Here is a 16,761-nt window from a genome sequence, read left to right on the forward strand (position 1 = left end):
AAAGGTTCTAAAATCATTTTATTGAGTTACACAGCATGGCGTTGCCTGGAGGGAAACGATCATCTTCAGTGCCCATCAGCACCCTGTCCTTGTCTCTTCTTAATGTACTCCAGCATTTCCACCCATTGCTGAAAAAGAGAAACAATGCAACATGACCGTCAGGGCACGCTGACGGCTCACAGTAAGCCATTTTGAGAGAAAACAACACCTAAAAGAAGTGTCTGTGTCCAAAAACCATAGAAACTCAGTGTTATGTTTCACACATTTGTCTCCCACGTGTGGCCGTTTAGTTACGGATGCTTGTGTTTAGTGTGGACTTTTTCATTTTTTTTACTTTCTCGTATCTATATATATAATTCAGTAAGCTGCCGACAAGTAGCCACCCATGAAAAGCAAGCAAGACAGCCACGCCCAAAAACTCTAAGACCATTGGATACGACGACAACTCGCAGAGCCACGCCCACCAACTCGGACGCAACGCCTTGGAAAACACGCCGTCATTTATGTTCGTTTGAGCTACCAGTAAGTACGGGTCATACGCTCGCACTGATTACGTCCCTGCCCTTTGTACACCCCCCCCCCCAGGGCAAAGAACATGAAAAGTCTACAGGGCGCAGAGGTGCATTTGGACTGTACCAGAGACAAAAGCGAATGAGGCGCTGTTTGGAAAATGAACAGTCAACGTGACTCACAGGTGCATGTAGACTGTGCAAAGACGAAAACGACTCAGGTGACGAGTTGGGTGTGGGCACATGAGCAGGCAGTGCATACTGAACGAGAAATCAGCAGACTAGCACGACTGAGGGGGTGGAATGGGCGTCCTTCCCCTCTCCTCCCATTCCACCCTCCACACCCGAGCGGGAGGAGAAGGCGCCGCGGCGGTCCTCCAGTTTTCAGTCACGGACAATTGTATGTTGGTTCGTACCGTGCATTGTTACAATGTTACTTTTCTTGGTGGTTTATTAAATTACGGATTTTTCAAATGTTCATTTTTTCCCTGTGCTTAAAAATCATTAAAAAAGCGGCCTGATTATGCGGCGTATGCTACGCCACAGGTTGGCTAGTACTAAATAATCCTCCAAAATTTCCACTTTGAGGTTTTGATGAATCTTGAGGTTTTAAACCTCTGGATCCGATAATACCATTTTTGGAATTATGTCTGTGTGCGAGCACGATAACTTCCAACAAATTTTGCATACAAGTATTAGGTACAAAACGTTACTATCAACTTTGAGCTATTTCTGTTAAGGCCTAATCTGGATTAGTGGTTTCATTAATGAAGGAAAAGAGTAATAAAAGAGGAGTCGCTCCAGTTGTGTTTGATTTACTGAACATTTTTAAAACTGCTTTTCTCATTCATTGTGTTTGGGTTTGCTGGCTATTGACTCCTTGCTATTGTGTAAGGAACTGATTTTGGTTTTGTTTCTTTTGAATTTGTTTGTTTTAGATTTTCACCTTTTTTTGACAAAGCCAGTTTTTGCTTCTTCTTCTTCACTTGCCAGGTCTTTCTTGTGCCCTTTTGAATTGTTTTATAAATTCAAAAAAAGAAAGATGAAAGGAACATTTATTTTTGCTAATCCTGGTCTTAGAGGTTTAATAGTTTCCCTGTCTCCATATCAGGACATTGTGTGACTTTGAACTATTAAACTTTGGGTCTCTGTTGAGTCTGGGGATTGGCTGTCTGGGGTGAGGCCTCATTCAGTGCAGGTCTGGCCTTTTCTCTATGAGTTTTTGACCCTTTTTTGTGCATTTGTTGTGGCAAGAACATCATAACAATGTGCCTTGTTGTCTTTATGTTGAGCCTAAGGGGGTGGGACCCCTTGAATCTACAGCTGCAGGACCACCACCAGGACTTTATAAGCCTGCAATAACTACAGAACTAGCACTAGGACATTAGCACCTGGTTATGTTTGTTTGGTCCTTTCCAGAGATTTTCTTGTATATATGTTTGTTTTATCGATTACTTTGATTTCTAGACTTTGTTTTATTTGGTTATTGATTCTTGTATTTTGGACTTATTACTGCTTGTTTTAAGGTTTGCCTTGAGTCTGTTTCATTGTTTTCCTTGTTTTTAAATTTTTGTAAATTAAAACCTATAAATATTTAAAAAACGGGTCTGGGCCAGGGGTTTCAATGATTCTCTCCTCCTTTCTGAAGTTTTTAATTTACGAAGACTTCCTCACTTTCTGTTGGGCCTGTGTAGCCTGCTTCTTGAGTTTGAGCTCAAGCTTACTTTTGGTAATTAGGCCACAGGGGAGTCTGGAAGCTTCACTTTGGAGAAAAAGCTTCATTTTGAATTCCAGAGTCCTGCAAAATCACAACAGGAGGCAATCAAAGACACCAAATATTAACGGCCATAACTAAAAATGTTCTAAATAATGTCACTTGTGTTTCAGATTCTCAGCTTCTACATGGTAATGGCAATCAGTTGGAGTAATGGCTGGTCCTGCCCACTGTGGTCTGCTTTAGCCAAGTCAGGCGATTGTGTGTAACTGGACTTGAAACAACAAGGCTGGCACTTCTGACTTCTGCCCTGTCCCTCTGTATGACTTTGAGTAAGTCGATCAACCCACTTGTTCCAACTGTAAAACAATTTGTGAATTGTGGTAACATTTTCTGATCTTGCAGGCTGCCTTAGATAAAGGTGTCAGCTAAAGATACCACTGCGGTTTGGGGTCTCCGCCTTAATGTTCTTATCATAAAGACCAACAACTTACAGACTGACTGCACAGTGGAAGTGGTGCCCCCTGAAGGCACCCCACCGCCACTGCTTCTGGCTTCATGGGACATGTTATGTGCTGCCGGGGTGCCGCTGCCAATCCCACCTGGTGAGTATCCCCTGGAATCACCGGTGCCCCCTGTAAAAAAACAAGAAACATGGCAGAATTCACCATTTCACATAAACTGAACGATTTAAACAATGCATACGGTACAAGATGTGTCCCACTGGTTAATGCTAATGGCTCCAGGGACCTGAGATTCAATTTTAAATGAATTGTTGACTTTGCTGATATGAGTAACTGTGGGCCCCCTTCTCAGTATGCCCTGTAATACTCATGGAGGGTTAGATCTTACCTTTCACCTGATACTGGCCAGGTAGCTACTGTACTACACTGACCCTCTTACACCCTGAGGGGCCCAGTACTGGACAGAGCCATCGTTTAAAAATCTTCTGCTATATCATACATGTAAATTATGTGACACACCGGCGCAAACAATACCTCATGTGCAAGTGACGAGTGACGACTTCACACTCCTAGTAATCAAATTGGTACAATATTTAAAGTTGACTTTTAATCTGATATGAAATCATATGTATGGTGTTTTTATAAGTTGTCACAAAAAATATTTGAAAATATCCTATTAATTATTCTGTATAAGAAATACACAAGTTTTATGTATCAATCAAAAAGTCCCAACCAATAAATTTGAACCAATGAGATGAACCCTCCCACCGACCGAGCAAATGCGGGCTATAGGCTGAAAACCGGAAATAGCGTTACACTGCTCTTCTGATTTTTTTCATATTCTCTTACATAATATTTCACAAAACAACAACAAGTATCTACAAGTGACATATCAGTACTCATTGTACTGTAGATTCTCCTGAGCATATTACCAAGCATATTATTTTACGAAGCGTCAATCATGAGATATCCTCCAAGTAAGAGGAGTCACAAGGCCACCTTTGGTGTCCAGGTCATTAGCTCTGACTCAATAGGTCACCCACTCACAAACCTCATTCCATTGGATGGAGGCGACTGTGACGTCTCCAAAGATATGTTGATAATGAGTTACTGAGATCCTGCTGAGGATGTGCAGAGTGAAAAAATACACCATTTGAAGCAGGAGCAAACAATGTGAATAGTTTTGTGTAAATGTGTAGGTGGGGTGGGGGGTTACTCGGGTGTAAGAGTGTATTGGGGGATGGGGATCAGAGTATTTATAGGATTCACAGTTTTATGTGCAATAAAATTGTTCTGAACATGGATCCCCGTTTGGAGAGGTTTTGGATGGGGAAGGGGGGCCCATGGTGCCAAATGCTGTAACTATTGATTTCTTTGCATTATCAACATGAAACATTAGACAGGTACAGTTGACATGCCTGGGAATGCCTCAGAGGTGAAGAAACTGCCCTGGCTCTACTTGAACATGAGATATACTGTATCAGAAAACAAAAATTTGAAATTACTAGGGGGTTTCACCCCCTGCTCGCTTCGCTTGCCAACCCCCCAATGGCCTGTGCTACACGCCAGCTACATCGTGTCTCTGCCACTCGCTTATGTGGCTTTCACTTTCACCAAACAACAAATCTTTTAATTTTCGCAGATACGCCTCTTCATTGGGATGAAACACTACTTTTTTTTTCCCTGATAGCAACACAAATTAGATGATCTACAAATCTCCCACTTATTAATCCGAACAATATATATGATCTCTTTTCATTATTCTGTTATTTCTCTGAGTAATAATTTCCATTTGTTTTTCGAATTTTAGTACTTTCATAATCTCTAACTTGCTCTGCATGTGTATCGCGGCAATGTTTTTGAATTCTTTATGAAGTTCTACTTTGTCATTACTCTTTGTCTTTTATTTCCGGCCCTGGGCATGGTTAAATCTCTTGGCACAAAGTCTCATCTCGAGGGACGTGAAAGTGTCTCTCTGAGAAAGTCACTTCTCTTCCTTTTTTATTATAATAGAGAGACTTGCTTAAATAAGTTATAAGTAACCTAAATAATTTACTAACTTGATTCAGTTGACATTTTTAATGCAATGTATCGCTTTAAGTAGAAAATTTTGTCATTTTCCAACCCGCTATATGCTAACATAGGGTCACGGGGTCTCCCAGTCAACACAGGGTGCAAGGCAAGAACAAATCCCGGGCAGGGCACCAGCTCACTGCAGGGCACACACCAAGCACAATTTAGGATCGCCAATGCACCTAACCTGCATGTCTTTGGACTGTGGGAGGAAACCAGGGCACCCAGAGGAAACCCACGCAGACAACATGCAAACTCCACGTAGGCAGGACCCGGGAAGCGAATCCAGGTCTCCTAACTGTGAGGCAGCAGCGCTACCACTGCGCCATCGTGCCGTCCTAAGTAGAAAATTGATTTATTTAATTTTTTCTCACACAAACGTTACGTTGACTTATGAAAAAATACTTATATATGATACAGTACCTGCCAAATAATACAATGAGTACACGACACGCGTTTCGCCCTTATTGGGGTTCATCAGCTGTACGCATCTTTGCCATCCCTTACGGGGATCGACCCACGGACATCAACGCCTGAGGAAAAGCCTCTGACGTTGCGCCGCGGTAGCTGGTTCGCTTGATTTTACAACTTGACGACTGGAATATTGCAGTCTTATGCCTGCATCGCTAATGTCATTATTTTAATGGTTTTCTACCAGGTAATGTCTGAGGTTGGTCTGCCAGTCGGCAAATATACCCATGAGTTGCTTGTCGCAACTGAGAGGACGTGGCGGATGTTTGCAGACTGGCTGACCAACCAGAAGTGTTATCTGGTAGGTGACCACCTAATAGTCACATTGCGATTCAGACTCAAAAAGAATATATATTTATATACAGTATATAGTTTATAGTTTTGAAGTTAAATAAATGCTGGATACGCAGGCTTCTAAACTACCGACTCCACAGGTTTGAGAGCAGGAACTAAAAAGAATTGAAATCGATATGACGGGCAAACAATACAGGCGTCAGTACACCGGCGAAACATGGGGCGTGGCTCTCAGAAAGTGGGCGGGGACAAACAGATGCCACTCTCTTGTCTGAGGCGGGTCCAGGGACAAGACTGACAGCAGTGAGAGGAGCAGGCTAAGCGAGCGCTCTTCGGAGAACCTTCGAAAGACGGAGGAAAGTGGGCGGAGTCTGAGTGCGGCGGATGTTAAATAGGAGCCGGCACAGGGATGTAGGCTCATCTTCTGAAGATGTGAGGTCAGAGGCGGGGAGAGCGTTAAGGGGTTTATCAGGCATTTGTACTCGTATTTGGAGTTGTTTTGTTGGCTTGAAATAAAACGTGTTTCCTTGGGTTGGTATGTGGGTGTCGTTACTGCTGTTATTTTGCATAAAGAACCACACCGTTTTTGACATTGTGGTCTAAGGAATCTCCACAGCTTTTGGACAGTTAGACAGAAAGTTAAAGACCTTTAAGTAAATTGATTTTTTTCCGACTGAAATGGGAGTTGTGTGGTCGTGGAGGCTGATTTATAATATTTTTCATATACTGACAAAACCAGTCACTCACTCTATATTAGAAAAAATATATTTTTCCAACACATGAGTAATATTAAAATTACGCAAAATGTTCCATCAACCTCAATAAATGAAAGTGTTTTATGCTGTATTATTGTTTGTGTTGACATAGTATATAAATTACCATCTGACGGTTAATATTGCTCGTGTTAGCTCTGAAATAACCTCAATGAACTGTGTCTCGATGCATGCTCAATAATCCAGGTAAGGAAATCCTAGAAATTTGATTCTGTTCATCTGGACAAAGTTTTTAAGTGGGAGAGCCTCGAAAGAGTCAATGAACTGTGTTGGTGAGAACTTTTTTAATTGCTAAAGTCGTCCATCTGTATGGGGACTGATGAATTTCATCATGTTGATTAAAGTATATTTAGTTAAGTTTTTTCATTTTTTAAGTAGGATGTGCTTAATTTAAAGTAATGAATTTTTTGGAGCGTATGAGGCTCAGCTGACAGTTGAAGCACAAATTCTTTTATGCGCTTTTCGTTTCTAACCTTCCATGCCGACAATGTCAGTCAGTCAGTGAGTAGCCGCCGCTGCGCCGGTGGGATGTTTAATAGACGATCTACTTACCAATCTTCTGCAGAGTGGAAGTCGCCCCTCCACTTCTTACCCCTCCACCGCTTCCTTTGGCTTCACTGGACATCAGCTGTGACGCTTTGCTTCCAGACTGCACCCCTCCGGTGCCGAACCCGTACTTGCCGACGTGTCGGTTGGACATCTTTCGGTCGTGGTAATGAACTTCGCTGTCCAGGGCGGTCTTATATACGAGAGATTTTCAAGTATAGATAACGGGATTCGTAATTTCAAAAGAAATGAAAGTGAAAGTTAAGGAAAGTGATGTCTAAGGGAACATTGTGAGTTGCAAACAAAGATCACACCCTAGAAAAGAAACTGACTGAAGATGGAATTTACATTGATCAGAGTAAACATGCTGCTGTCAAAACCAGGCCACCACCCACAGATGAGGAAGGCCTGCAGACATCATTAGGAAGGGAGAACTAGGCTGGTAAATTCATACCAAATTCTGCAGCACACACAAGTCAAATGAGAAGTTTGTTGTGTAAAACAACAAAGTGTAAGACAACAGGGTGCAGTCTGACCAGTGGCAGCTGGTGAAAAAACTGAGTGGGGGTACAGTTTTTCTTTTGGTGGGGGGACAAACTAAAGCAGCACTTTTCTTTTATATAGTGCCTTTCATATCTATCTATCTATCTATCTATCTATCTATCTATCTATCTATCTATCTATCTATCTATCTATCTATCTATCTGGTCATTCCACATACTCTCGTAGTCCTCATCATAGTTTCAAAGCACATCTTGGCCTGTCCAGTACCAGACCCACAGGACAAATCCAGGCTAAAATATATTATACCCTTGCCACCATGCTGCCCAATCTGATGCCAGCTTTCTCATTTCTACTGTGCTCCAAAACTTCAGTCTGTGACATCAGCAGTCCCCTTATTCTTACCATAACTTGCCCTATAGATGTGAAAGAGGTGCACCTGCCATGCAAATGTTATACTACATCTGTTTCTAAAGTGCCCAGTCCTCTGCCAACTTGCCCAGTTCCCCATTCTGCCAAACCCCACACCATAATCTCTGCACCCCAACCTCTGTAATCTTCCAATATCATGCACTTCCATCTGTCCTATAACACATCCATAGCATAAATTCAATCCAAATCTTATTCTGCCTCTGCTAATAGAGTGCCCAGTTCTTGGCCCTTTCTACTGTATTCCATTAATCCACATCATACAAGCACTAGTCCTCTGATTTTTCTCAAGTCTTCCATCCCAGTTTATCATTTACTGCACCCACAGAGTCTTTTCCACCCTAATTTTATTCTACACTTGCTGCCAGTCTGCCCAGTCCTATGAAACTTTGCCAGGCTTACCTCACCTGGGCCCGAATTCATATTGTAAGATCCATAGACCCTCACATCTTAAAACATAACTCAGCCCCCAACCTGTTTTGTGCTACACCCACAGGACAAGTCCAACCTAAATCTTATTCTGCATTTACGATACAGATACTTATATTTCCTTGAACATAAATTTTGCCCTCCTTTCCTTCAGGCCTGAAAATTTCTCCGTTACTTTTTGCCTAAATTGAGTTGTTTCACTAAGCCTGCCAAAAAAAATTTAGCCTCATGCTATTGTTTAGTGCAGTGTTGACCAACCTTTTTTTTCCTGTTGTTGCACACTTTTTGTAACCAAAATCATCCCAAAGCCCACTGCTCTCTTAGTAACCACAAACACATACAGTATATCTGATATACATGCTCAACTGACCAAAGGGGCTTGACCACCAGAGAAGCCGGTAAACAAGGAGCTCCAAGATCAGCGTTGGAATACATGGCACTTAGTGAGCACCTTGGTGGCATCTCTCAGCTCCCCTACCCTAACCCTAAGCCACCTCAGCAACTCTTAGAACAAATGTTAAAACTTATAAGAATTTGTTTAAATTGTTCTAATGATATTCAGATTAACAACAAAGGTAACTGACGACAGAGTAAAAGGAAGATGTTACTGTCAGAAATGGAGTTGTGGGATGTGTAAAGAAACATTTCCTTGACAAGAGGGATGTGTCATATGGGCTGTAGTGCGTATTGTAGATACCCCGGAGGACGGTTGTGCATCCCATTCAGGATGAAGGTGGAGTTCTTACCCGGCCAGGATGCCATAATGGAAGGATGGACTAAATGGGGGCAAAATACTCAGTCAGGATGGCTTATGATTCCCGTCCTGGGTGGGATGCCTGAAGGGTACAAGAACTGGCAGCAGAGCATGGCAGGGAGCAGTTCATCCCCCACTTTAATAGGCGGCAGTGTCCCTCATACAGAGCCCCAGTTTGGATGTCTGCAGGAATGCATGGGAGTTGGAGTCTGGAGGAGCAGCCCTGTGGGAATCTCTGGCAGACAATAGGGGGCGCTGCCAGGGGAGGATCTCCCTGACTTTCTCATAATCTGGAAGTGCTTCCAACTGACTACATCGCGTCACCGGAAGTACTCCTGGGTCCTCAATTAAAGGGACCCCACTGCCTTGTCCAGACGAGTCACAACTGGGAGGAAGGAAGAAAACACTTGATTGGAGGAGAGCAGTGCAGTGGTGAGAGAGAGGGAGAGGGCGGAAGGAGAGGCGACTTGTGTTTTGTTGCTTATTTATATAAGGTGTTTGTGTAATAAAACACTCTTTGTTTGAACCCGGGACTGTCGGTGTGTTTGGGGCTCACTGGTGCCCCCTAGCCTTCACAGCATGTATATATGTAGCTAGAACAGAGAGATTGCATCAGCAGCTGGAAGTTATGGCCTGTGTTCTTGGTATTGTATCTATTAGAACTGAACTTGTTAAATAAAGAGTTAAATAGTTATTAAGTCTGATCCCGAGTGTTCTTTATAAAAGACAAGAGCACCACAGACACACTGCTGTGTGTGTCCTGGCAAATCCGCTGAAAGAAGTTATTTTTGAAATATAAAGAATGATTTTTGCCGTAAGTGGGTGAACATTTGTATATTCATTACATGCACCAGTTGTGCTTTGAACTTTGAGCTACAGGGTGTATGTGCGTCTGTGCTGCCTGAACTGGACTGGCATCCCAGGGGTTGTTAAAAAAAAAAGAAAGAAAAGCATGACAGCAATTGTAAGAAGAAACGAAAGTGAACTAATACAGTGAACCTGAGGAAAAGGAAAACTAAAATGCAGTAGTAAAACATTAACAGAATCAATATAGTGTGTGCTTGGTGTGTAGGTGTGTGTGTGTAGGTGTGTGTGTGTGTGTGAGTGTGCGTGTGTGTGTGTGTGTGTGTGTGTGTGTGTGTGTGTGTGTGTGTGCGCCCTGCGTTGGGCTTTGCCCTGCCCGGGGTTTGTTTCCTGCCTTGCGCCACTGTGTTGGCTGGGATTGGCTCCAGCAGACCCCCTTGACCCTGTAGTTAGGATATAGCGGGTTGGATAATGGATGGATGGATGATTAATGAAGTCAGCGAGTGGATATTCAGTTTGTTTTTCAGTATTTTCTGTATTTTGAGGCAGAGTGGTGACTCTAAGGCTAGAGATCTGTACTGGCAATCGGAAGGTTGCTGGTTCAAATCCCATAAACACCAGAAGTGACTCTACTCTGTTTGGCCCTTGAGTAAGGCACTTAACCTGCAATTGCTCCGTCTTTGGTATGACGTTAATCTGCATGTTGGCTCTCCAACCTGCAGGGAATAACCTGGGTGTTGGTGGCAGAGCTGGCACTCCAGCCACCATAAAAAACCTCGCACTGTTCAGTGTGGTGCTGACGTGTCACCCATCACGTGGCTGCACTCAGGTCCTAATCTGGGATCTTGAAGTGGGTGCGGATGTATCAGCGTGTGCTCCTAACCTCTCTCCTCTTTGTATCCTGGGGAAGTTCCTAAAAAATGGAAGCAAGCAAATATTATAACATTATATAAAAATGCTGATCCAAGGAACTACAGGCCAGTAAGCTTACAGGTACATTTTAAAGGAAGCAAATATTAAAGAGAAGATCAAGCTGCACATGTCTAGAATGGAGGATTAGCAAACAGTCAGCATGGGCTCAGATGAGGTAAGTCGTGTTTCACTAATATGCTGGAATTGTGTGAGGAAGTAGCAAAAGTATATGGAAAGAGCAATCACGTGATATTATTTATCTTCATTTTCAGAAGGCGTTTGTTATACGTGAAAGATTGGAGATCAAACTAAAAGAAGTGAGAAGTTGTGATGTGCAGATGGATACAAAATTGGCTCCAACGTGGAAAGCAAAAGGGTTATGGTAATAGGAACTTTTTCAGAATTAGTTAAAAGCAGATTCCCTCTAAGATCAGTTCTGGGACCCCTGCTCTTTTTAATATACATGAACAATTTGAACAAGAATATCATCAACAAGCTGGTTACATTTACAGATGATAAAAACTAGGCGGAAGGGCAGAGAATGCAACATCTCATCAATTGTTAAAGAGGGACTTGGTCAGCATACAGGCTTGGAAAATGTGTGGTGGATGAAATTGAATGTAGTAAATGTAAAATATTGCATGTAGGAAATAGAAATGTTACGTCTGAATACACAATGGGGGTTCTGAAACTTATGAGAAGGAGCTGGAAGTCATAGCGGCCTCATCACTCTCTACATCCAGGCAGCATACAGACGCGATCAGGGAGGCTGATAGGATGTCAGGTTATATGACACAAGGCATGGGGTTCAGGTTAGAGAAGGTTATGCTTGAGTTAGATAATGCACTACAGCAGGGGTCCCCAACTCCAGTCCTGGAGGGCCACAGTGGCTGCAGGTTTTCATTCTAACCCTTTTCTTAATTAGTGAACTGTTTTTGTTGCTAATTAACTCTTTTTCCATTCATTTTAATTGACTTGTTTTTTTAAGATTTGTTCCCCTGAATTTCTTCATCATTCCTCTAAATTGCTTCATTTCTTTCTTTCCCAAACAGAAATAAAACATGAAGTGAGTGAGCCAACAGACCAACTAAGTCAGGGTTCTTGTTGTTAATTAAACCTGTTCTTTAATTCCATCGCTTGTTGCTGCTCTCATTGTGCAGTCGCATACATTTCCAAACTTATGGTTTTCTCTTTTCTGTTAAAATGTTTTGTAGACCTGAGCAGATCAACATTCCTGAGACCTTCACCTTTCTTTATTTTCAGATATTGTATGATGGTCACAGTTTGCTTGTCATGTTTTGGCTCATTTTGTATCTTATTATTATTGTTTGGCTGCTAATTAAGGAAAAAGAAACAATTGAGGGAGCTGAGTCTTCCAGAACAAGTCAATTAAAATGAATTCAAATGAAGTTAATTAGCTTTAAAAACAGATCACTAATTAAGAAAAGGGTTCGTATGAAAACCTGCAGCCACGGTGGTTCTCCAGGACCCCTGCACTAGAGTGAGAGAATAATTTACAATTAACAGCAGCTAAGTATTTTGGTTTGCATTGCACATTGAAATATATAAACATTTGTTTTAAAATGTCCTGAAGGAAGCTACTGAAAGGGTTAAGTAAATGTGCTCGAAGGAAGGCTGATGTACTACACAAGATGTACTAAGGGATGATTAAGAGATCAGCAGATGTCAGAATCAGAATCAGAATCAGCTTTATTGGCCAAGTATATGTACACATTCAAGGAATTGGACTCCGGTTTTACCTAGTATTGTCCCTGATGCTGTGAGATTGACTTAAGTGTTCATGAGAGTGATGGCCTGAGGAAAGAAACTGTTCACATGTCTGGTAGTTTTGGCGTACAGTGCTCTGTAGCGCCTACCAGAGGGAAGAAGTTGAAAAAGGTTGTAACCAGGGTGTGATGGGTCTGCAATGATGTTTTCTGCCCGTTTCCTGACTCGAGATCTGTATAAGTCTTGAATGGAGGGCAGATCAATACCAATGATTTTTTCTGCAATCCTGACTGTCCGTTGAAGTCTGTTCCTGTCCTGTTTTGTGGCTGAGCCAAACCAGACTGTGATAGATGAACAGAGAACAGACTGGATTACTGCAGAGTAAAATTGGATGAGCAGCTCCTGAGGCAGGTTGAATTTCCTGAGCTGGCGCAGGAAGTACAATCTCTGCTGGGCCTTTTTAACAATTGTGTTTATGTTTACTTCCCACTTTAGGTCCTGGGAAATTGTGGATCCCAGAAACCTAAAGTTTTCCACAGCAGACACAATGCTGTTGAGTAGTGTGAGAGGGGGCAGCACTGGGGTCTCCTCCTGAAGTCCACTGTCATCTCCACAGTTTTAAGCTTGTTCAGCTCCAGGTTGTTTTGACCGCACCAGAGGGCCAGGTGTTCGACCTCTCGTCTGTATACAGACTCGTCACTGTCCTTTGTGAGGTCAATGACTGTCATATCATCTGCGAACTTCAGGATTTTAACAGACGGGTCTCTTGAGGTGCAGTCATTTGTGTAGAGGGAGAAGAGCAGAGGAGAAAGGACACATCCCTGGGGGGCGCCAGTGCTGACTGTTCGTGTGCTGGATGTGATTTTTCCCAGTCTCACTTGCTGCTTCCTATCTGTCAGGAAGTTTGTGATCCACTGGGAGATGGGAGCTGGTACAGTGAGCCAAGTGAGTTTGGTGTGGAGGACTTCTGGAATGATACTATTGAACGCCGAGCTGAAGTCCACAAACAGGATCCTAGCATATGTCCCTGGACAGTCGAGATGTTGCAGGATGTAGTGCAGTCCCATGTTGATTACATCATCCACAGCTGGCCAGTCGTTACATACAGGGAGATAGCTAAACCCAAAGGATATGAAAAGGACAAGAATATAAGAAATAGACTTTTAGTTTATACAGGTAGCAGTCATTTGGGTATAAACCAATGAACCAACCACAGTAAGTGTATGCATTGATTGGCACCGTTATGTAAATTCAGCTGTTTATAAAACGGACCTCTGTCCTTTCATTCGTGATCGTGCTGTAACCAGGGACGTGCGGTCAGGGGAGGCAGAGTCTCATCTGTCATCATGAAAAGTAAAAAAATGAATAATGATAACATAAATGTGTCCACTGGTCTGTGCTATAAATTTGTTTTCTGTATGATTCCAATAATTGTGATCATTTTTATAGTCCAAATCACTGACTTTGCGCATTTCCTGTTCAAATTGAGGGGAGAAACACGAGGTGCAGCAGCAGCGAGCTTCACCTCACCTCAGACTGCGCTCTCCTCACACATGGGGTTGATGCCTGCAATTGGCGCTGCCTGTTTCTGTCTCTCTGTATGTCGCCAATATAATGTTTGCAGACACGTTTATTATACACCCTGACTTTCCACAGTCTGGCTAATATCTTTAATGAATGTGTGTGACATATTTAGTCTTGCTGATTGGACATAAAACCGCAGTGAAAAGACACAAGGTGAGGCCGACAGTACCGTGTTACACCAAAGGGGGCGCATGTGAGCCCAACAGGTGCTCGTTGCTGCTGTTCTTCTACTCAGAGGTGCCAATAATAAGTTAGCAAGATCAGAAAGTGATTAAGACTTTTAAAACTAAAGGAAAATATGGAGGACTTTTACAAGAAGGTGGCGGAGATTTTCGTGGAGAAGGATAGACGCATTGGACTTCATTTACAAATAAAGGTAAGACCATAAACGGTTTTCAATTTTATAAAAAAAAATTGGATTAGACTAAGCAAAAAAAAAAAAAAAATCCAATATTTAAAAACTTAATTTTGACCTTAAATAAAATACTCGCCTGTTTTTCTTGTTATCCTTTTGTTGAACAGTCTGTATTAAAATTGATTAAAGCATCAGAATTAAAAGCTTTTAAAAACAACTAAATATTTCAATTAAGGTCAAAACTGTAATCCGTTTTTTACGCCACTCTATACTTTCATTTGTATTGAATGAGTAAGAATTGTGGAATTACAACGGCAGATTAAGAACACAAGGAGGGTGAGGAGCAAATGCGCTCTCTCCGCTCTCTCGCCACTATAAATGTAACGCTCCTTCTTAGCTAAATATGCGCCTTACCTACGTGTGTGTAAAGAATGCTGATGAGATATGAAACATAACCAGTAGTCAATGTGCAGGCTGCCCGCTGAATAGTAAATAAGCTACTCTTTGGGGTTCATATATTTGTAAATCTGACTCTGAAGGCGTCAGCGCCTCACCAGCCATGAACCTCACCACACGTCACTGGCTGTAACAGACTGACATGAAGGATGCCCCCTCTTCGGCATTTGCTGAGGAGATCATCAAAGTCACGGTGGACAAGTTTTCAAGATTTTTCTGAGTTCAAGATTCAAGAGTTTTTATCAGACTTGTCCTAGTAGAGGATACGTTTCTTTCTTTAATGATTATGTCTGATTTCTACCACACTAGTCAGACCTCACCAGGAGTACTGTGTATAGCATTGGCCTCCATATTAGTAAAGAGACATAGCAGCACTAGAGGAAGCCCAGAGAAGAGCGACTAAGCCGATTGCAGGACTGCAGGACATGAGCCTTGAAGTGACTAAAGGAGTCAAACCTTTTCAGTTTAGGCAAATGGAGACTAAAAAGTGAGATGATTGAAGTGTTTAAAAATTTGAAGGGAGTTTGTACATTGGATCCCCGCTTTTACTTTAAAATTCTTCAACAAGAACACAAAGAACACAATCGGAAACTTAAGGGCATATTTTGCACAAATGCTGAATTTTTTTTTCATGCAAACAACCACAGGCACCTGGAAGACATTGTCAAATAGTGTGGTGGAGAGGAGGACCTTCAGATCTCAGCTTGGTGTTATTTTGGACGGCGTACTCAACTCCGGTCCTGGAGGTCCACAGTGGCTGCAGGTTTTTGCTTTAATCAAATATTTCATTCGAACCCATTTATTTACTGCTAAAGCAATATGTTTTGTTTTGTTTTTTTTAACTTAGTTTTAGTTAACTCATTTCTTACATTCAGGACTGTTATTTGCCTATTTTAGCTTTAAACGGCTGAATTAAAGTTTTAATTACTGCCCACTTTCTAAACCAGCCATCAGTTAATAATGCAGAGGAGCATCTCCGCATTGAGAGGAGTCAGATGAGGTGGCCTCCTTGGTGAGGTGTTCCAGGCACATCTAACCGGGAAGACCCAAGACACGCTGGAGGGACTATGTCTCTCGGCTGGCCTGGGAACGCCTCAGGATTCCGCCGTAAGAGCTAATAGAAGACGCTGGGGAGCGGGAAGTCTGGGCATCTCTGCTCAAGCTGCTGCCCCCGCAACCCGATCTCAGATAAGTGGAAGAGAATGGATGGATGGACAGTTAATAAAGATGAGGTGTAAATGACAAAGAAGCCCCCGGCTCTCCAGCTGACATGCTTTTTTCATACCTGTGCATATGCACCATAACATATCTGCGTTAATACAAATAATTTTGAAATAAATGAAACAGATGGGAAGTACCAAGAGGTACAAATCTGTCCAGACCATGAAACATATGGATAATGCAAAATCTGCGATTTGTATTTTGGAAGAATGAAAGTGCAAACAAACCATATAAAGTTTTATTATCTTCTAGGTCAGGCTTCCAATCACTGGTTGGAATGAAAACCAGCAGCCACTGCGGACCTCCAGAACCATTTCTGTTTATTTATTTGGCCAATCCTTTTATCCAAAGTGACTTGCAACATTTCAGATACAAATGGCTACATTTCTTTTGCTTTTTCTAGTTGGAGCACAGGTGGGTGAAGTGACTCGCTGAGGGTCGCACAGTGTCAGTGGTGGGATTTGTACCCAAAACCTCAAGGTCTGAAGTCCAGAGCCTTAACCTCTACACCACACAGCACACTGCCTGTCAGAACCTGAACTGAGTAACCCTGATCTAGGAGACCAGGACGGATGAGCACGTTGGGTCCAACGGCCTGTACTTACACAATTGTTCTAAATTATCCAAGCATTTCTTAATATGAACTTTTTCAGGGAACATTAAAGATGAGAGGCATTCAGAAAGGAGAAGAACGAAAATCAGCAGAGACTGCATTTACGGAACATAAATAACTCAAAAGAGTCA

The 16,761-nt window shown here is 42.3% G+C and overlaps 1 protein-coding gene across 1 annotated transcript; it reads right to left on the bottom strand.

Moving 5' to 3' along the window:
• Positions 1-7,034, bottom strand: LOC114657131 (keratin, type II cytoskeletal 2 epidermal-like). The gene is made up of 3 exons (XM_028808884.2): positions 6,851-7,034; positions 2,718-2,858; positions 1-128 (listed from the first exon to the last, which is right to left on the bottom strand). The coding sequence occupies exons 1-3, from the start codon at positions 6,996-6,998 to the stop codon at positions 100-102; spliced, it is 318 nt and encodes a 105-aa protein (XP_028664717.2). The 5' UTR covers positions 6,999-7,034; the 3' UTR covers positions 1-99.
• Positions 7,035-16,761: the final 9,727 nt, after the last annotated feature.

The sequence above is a fragment of the Erpetoichthys calabaricus genome, chromosome 9 (genome assembly GCF_900747795.2).
Source record: "Erpetoichthys calabaricus chromosome 9, fErpCal1.3, whole genome shotgun sequence".
In the NCBI taxonomy this organism is placed as follows: Eukaryota; Metazoa; Chordata; class Cladistia; order Polypteriformes; family Polypteridae; genus Erpetoichthys; species Erpetoichthys calabaricus.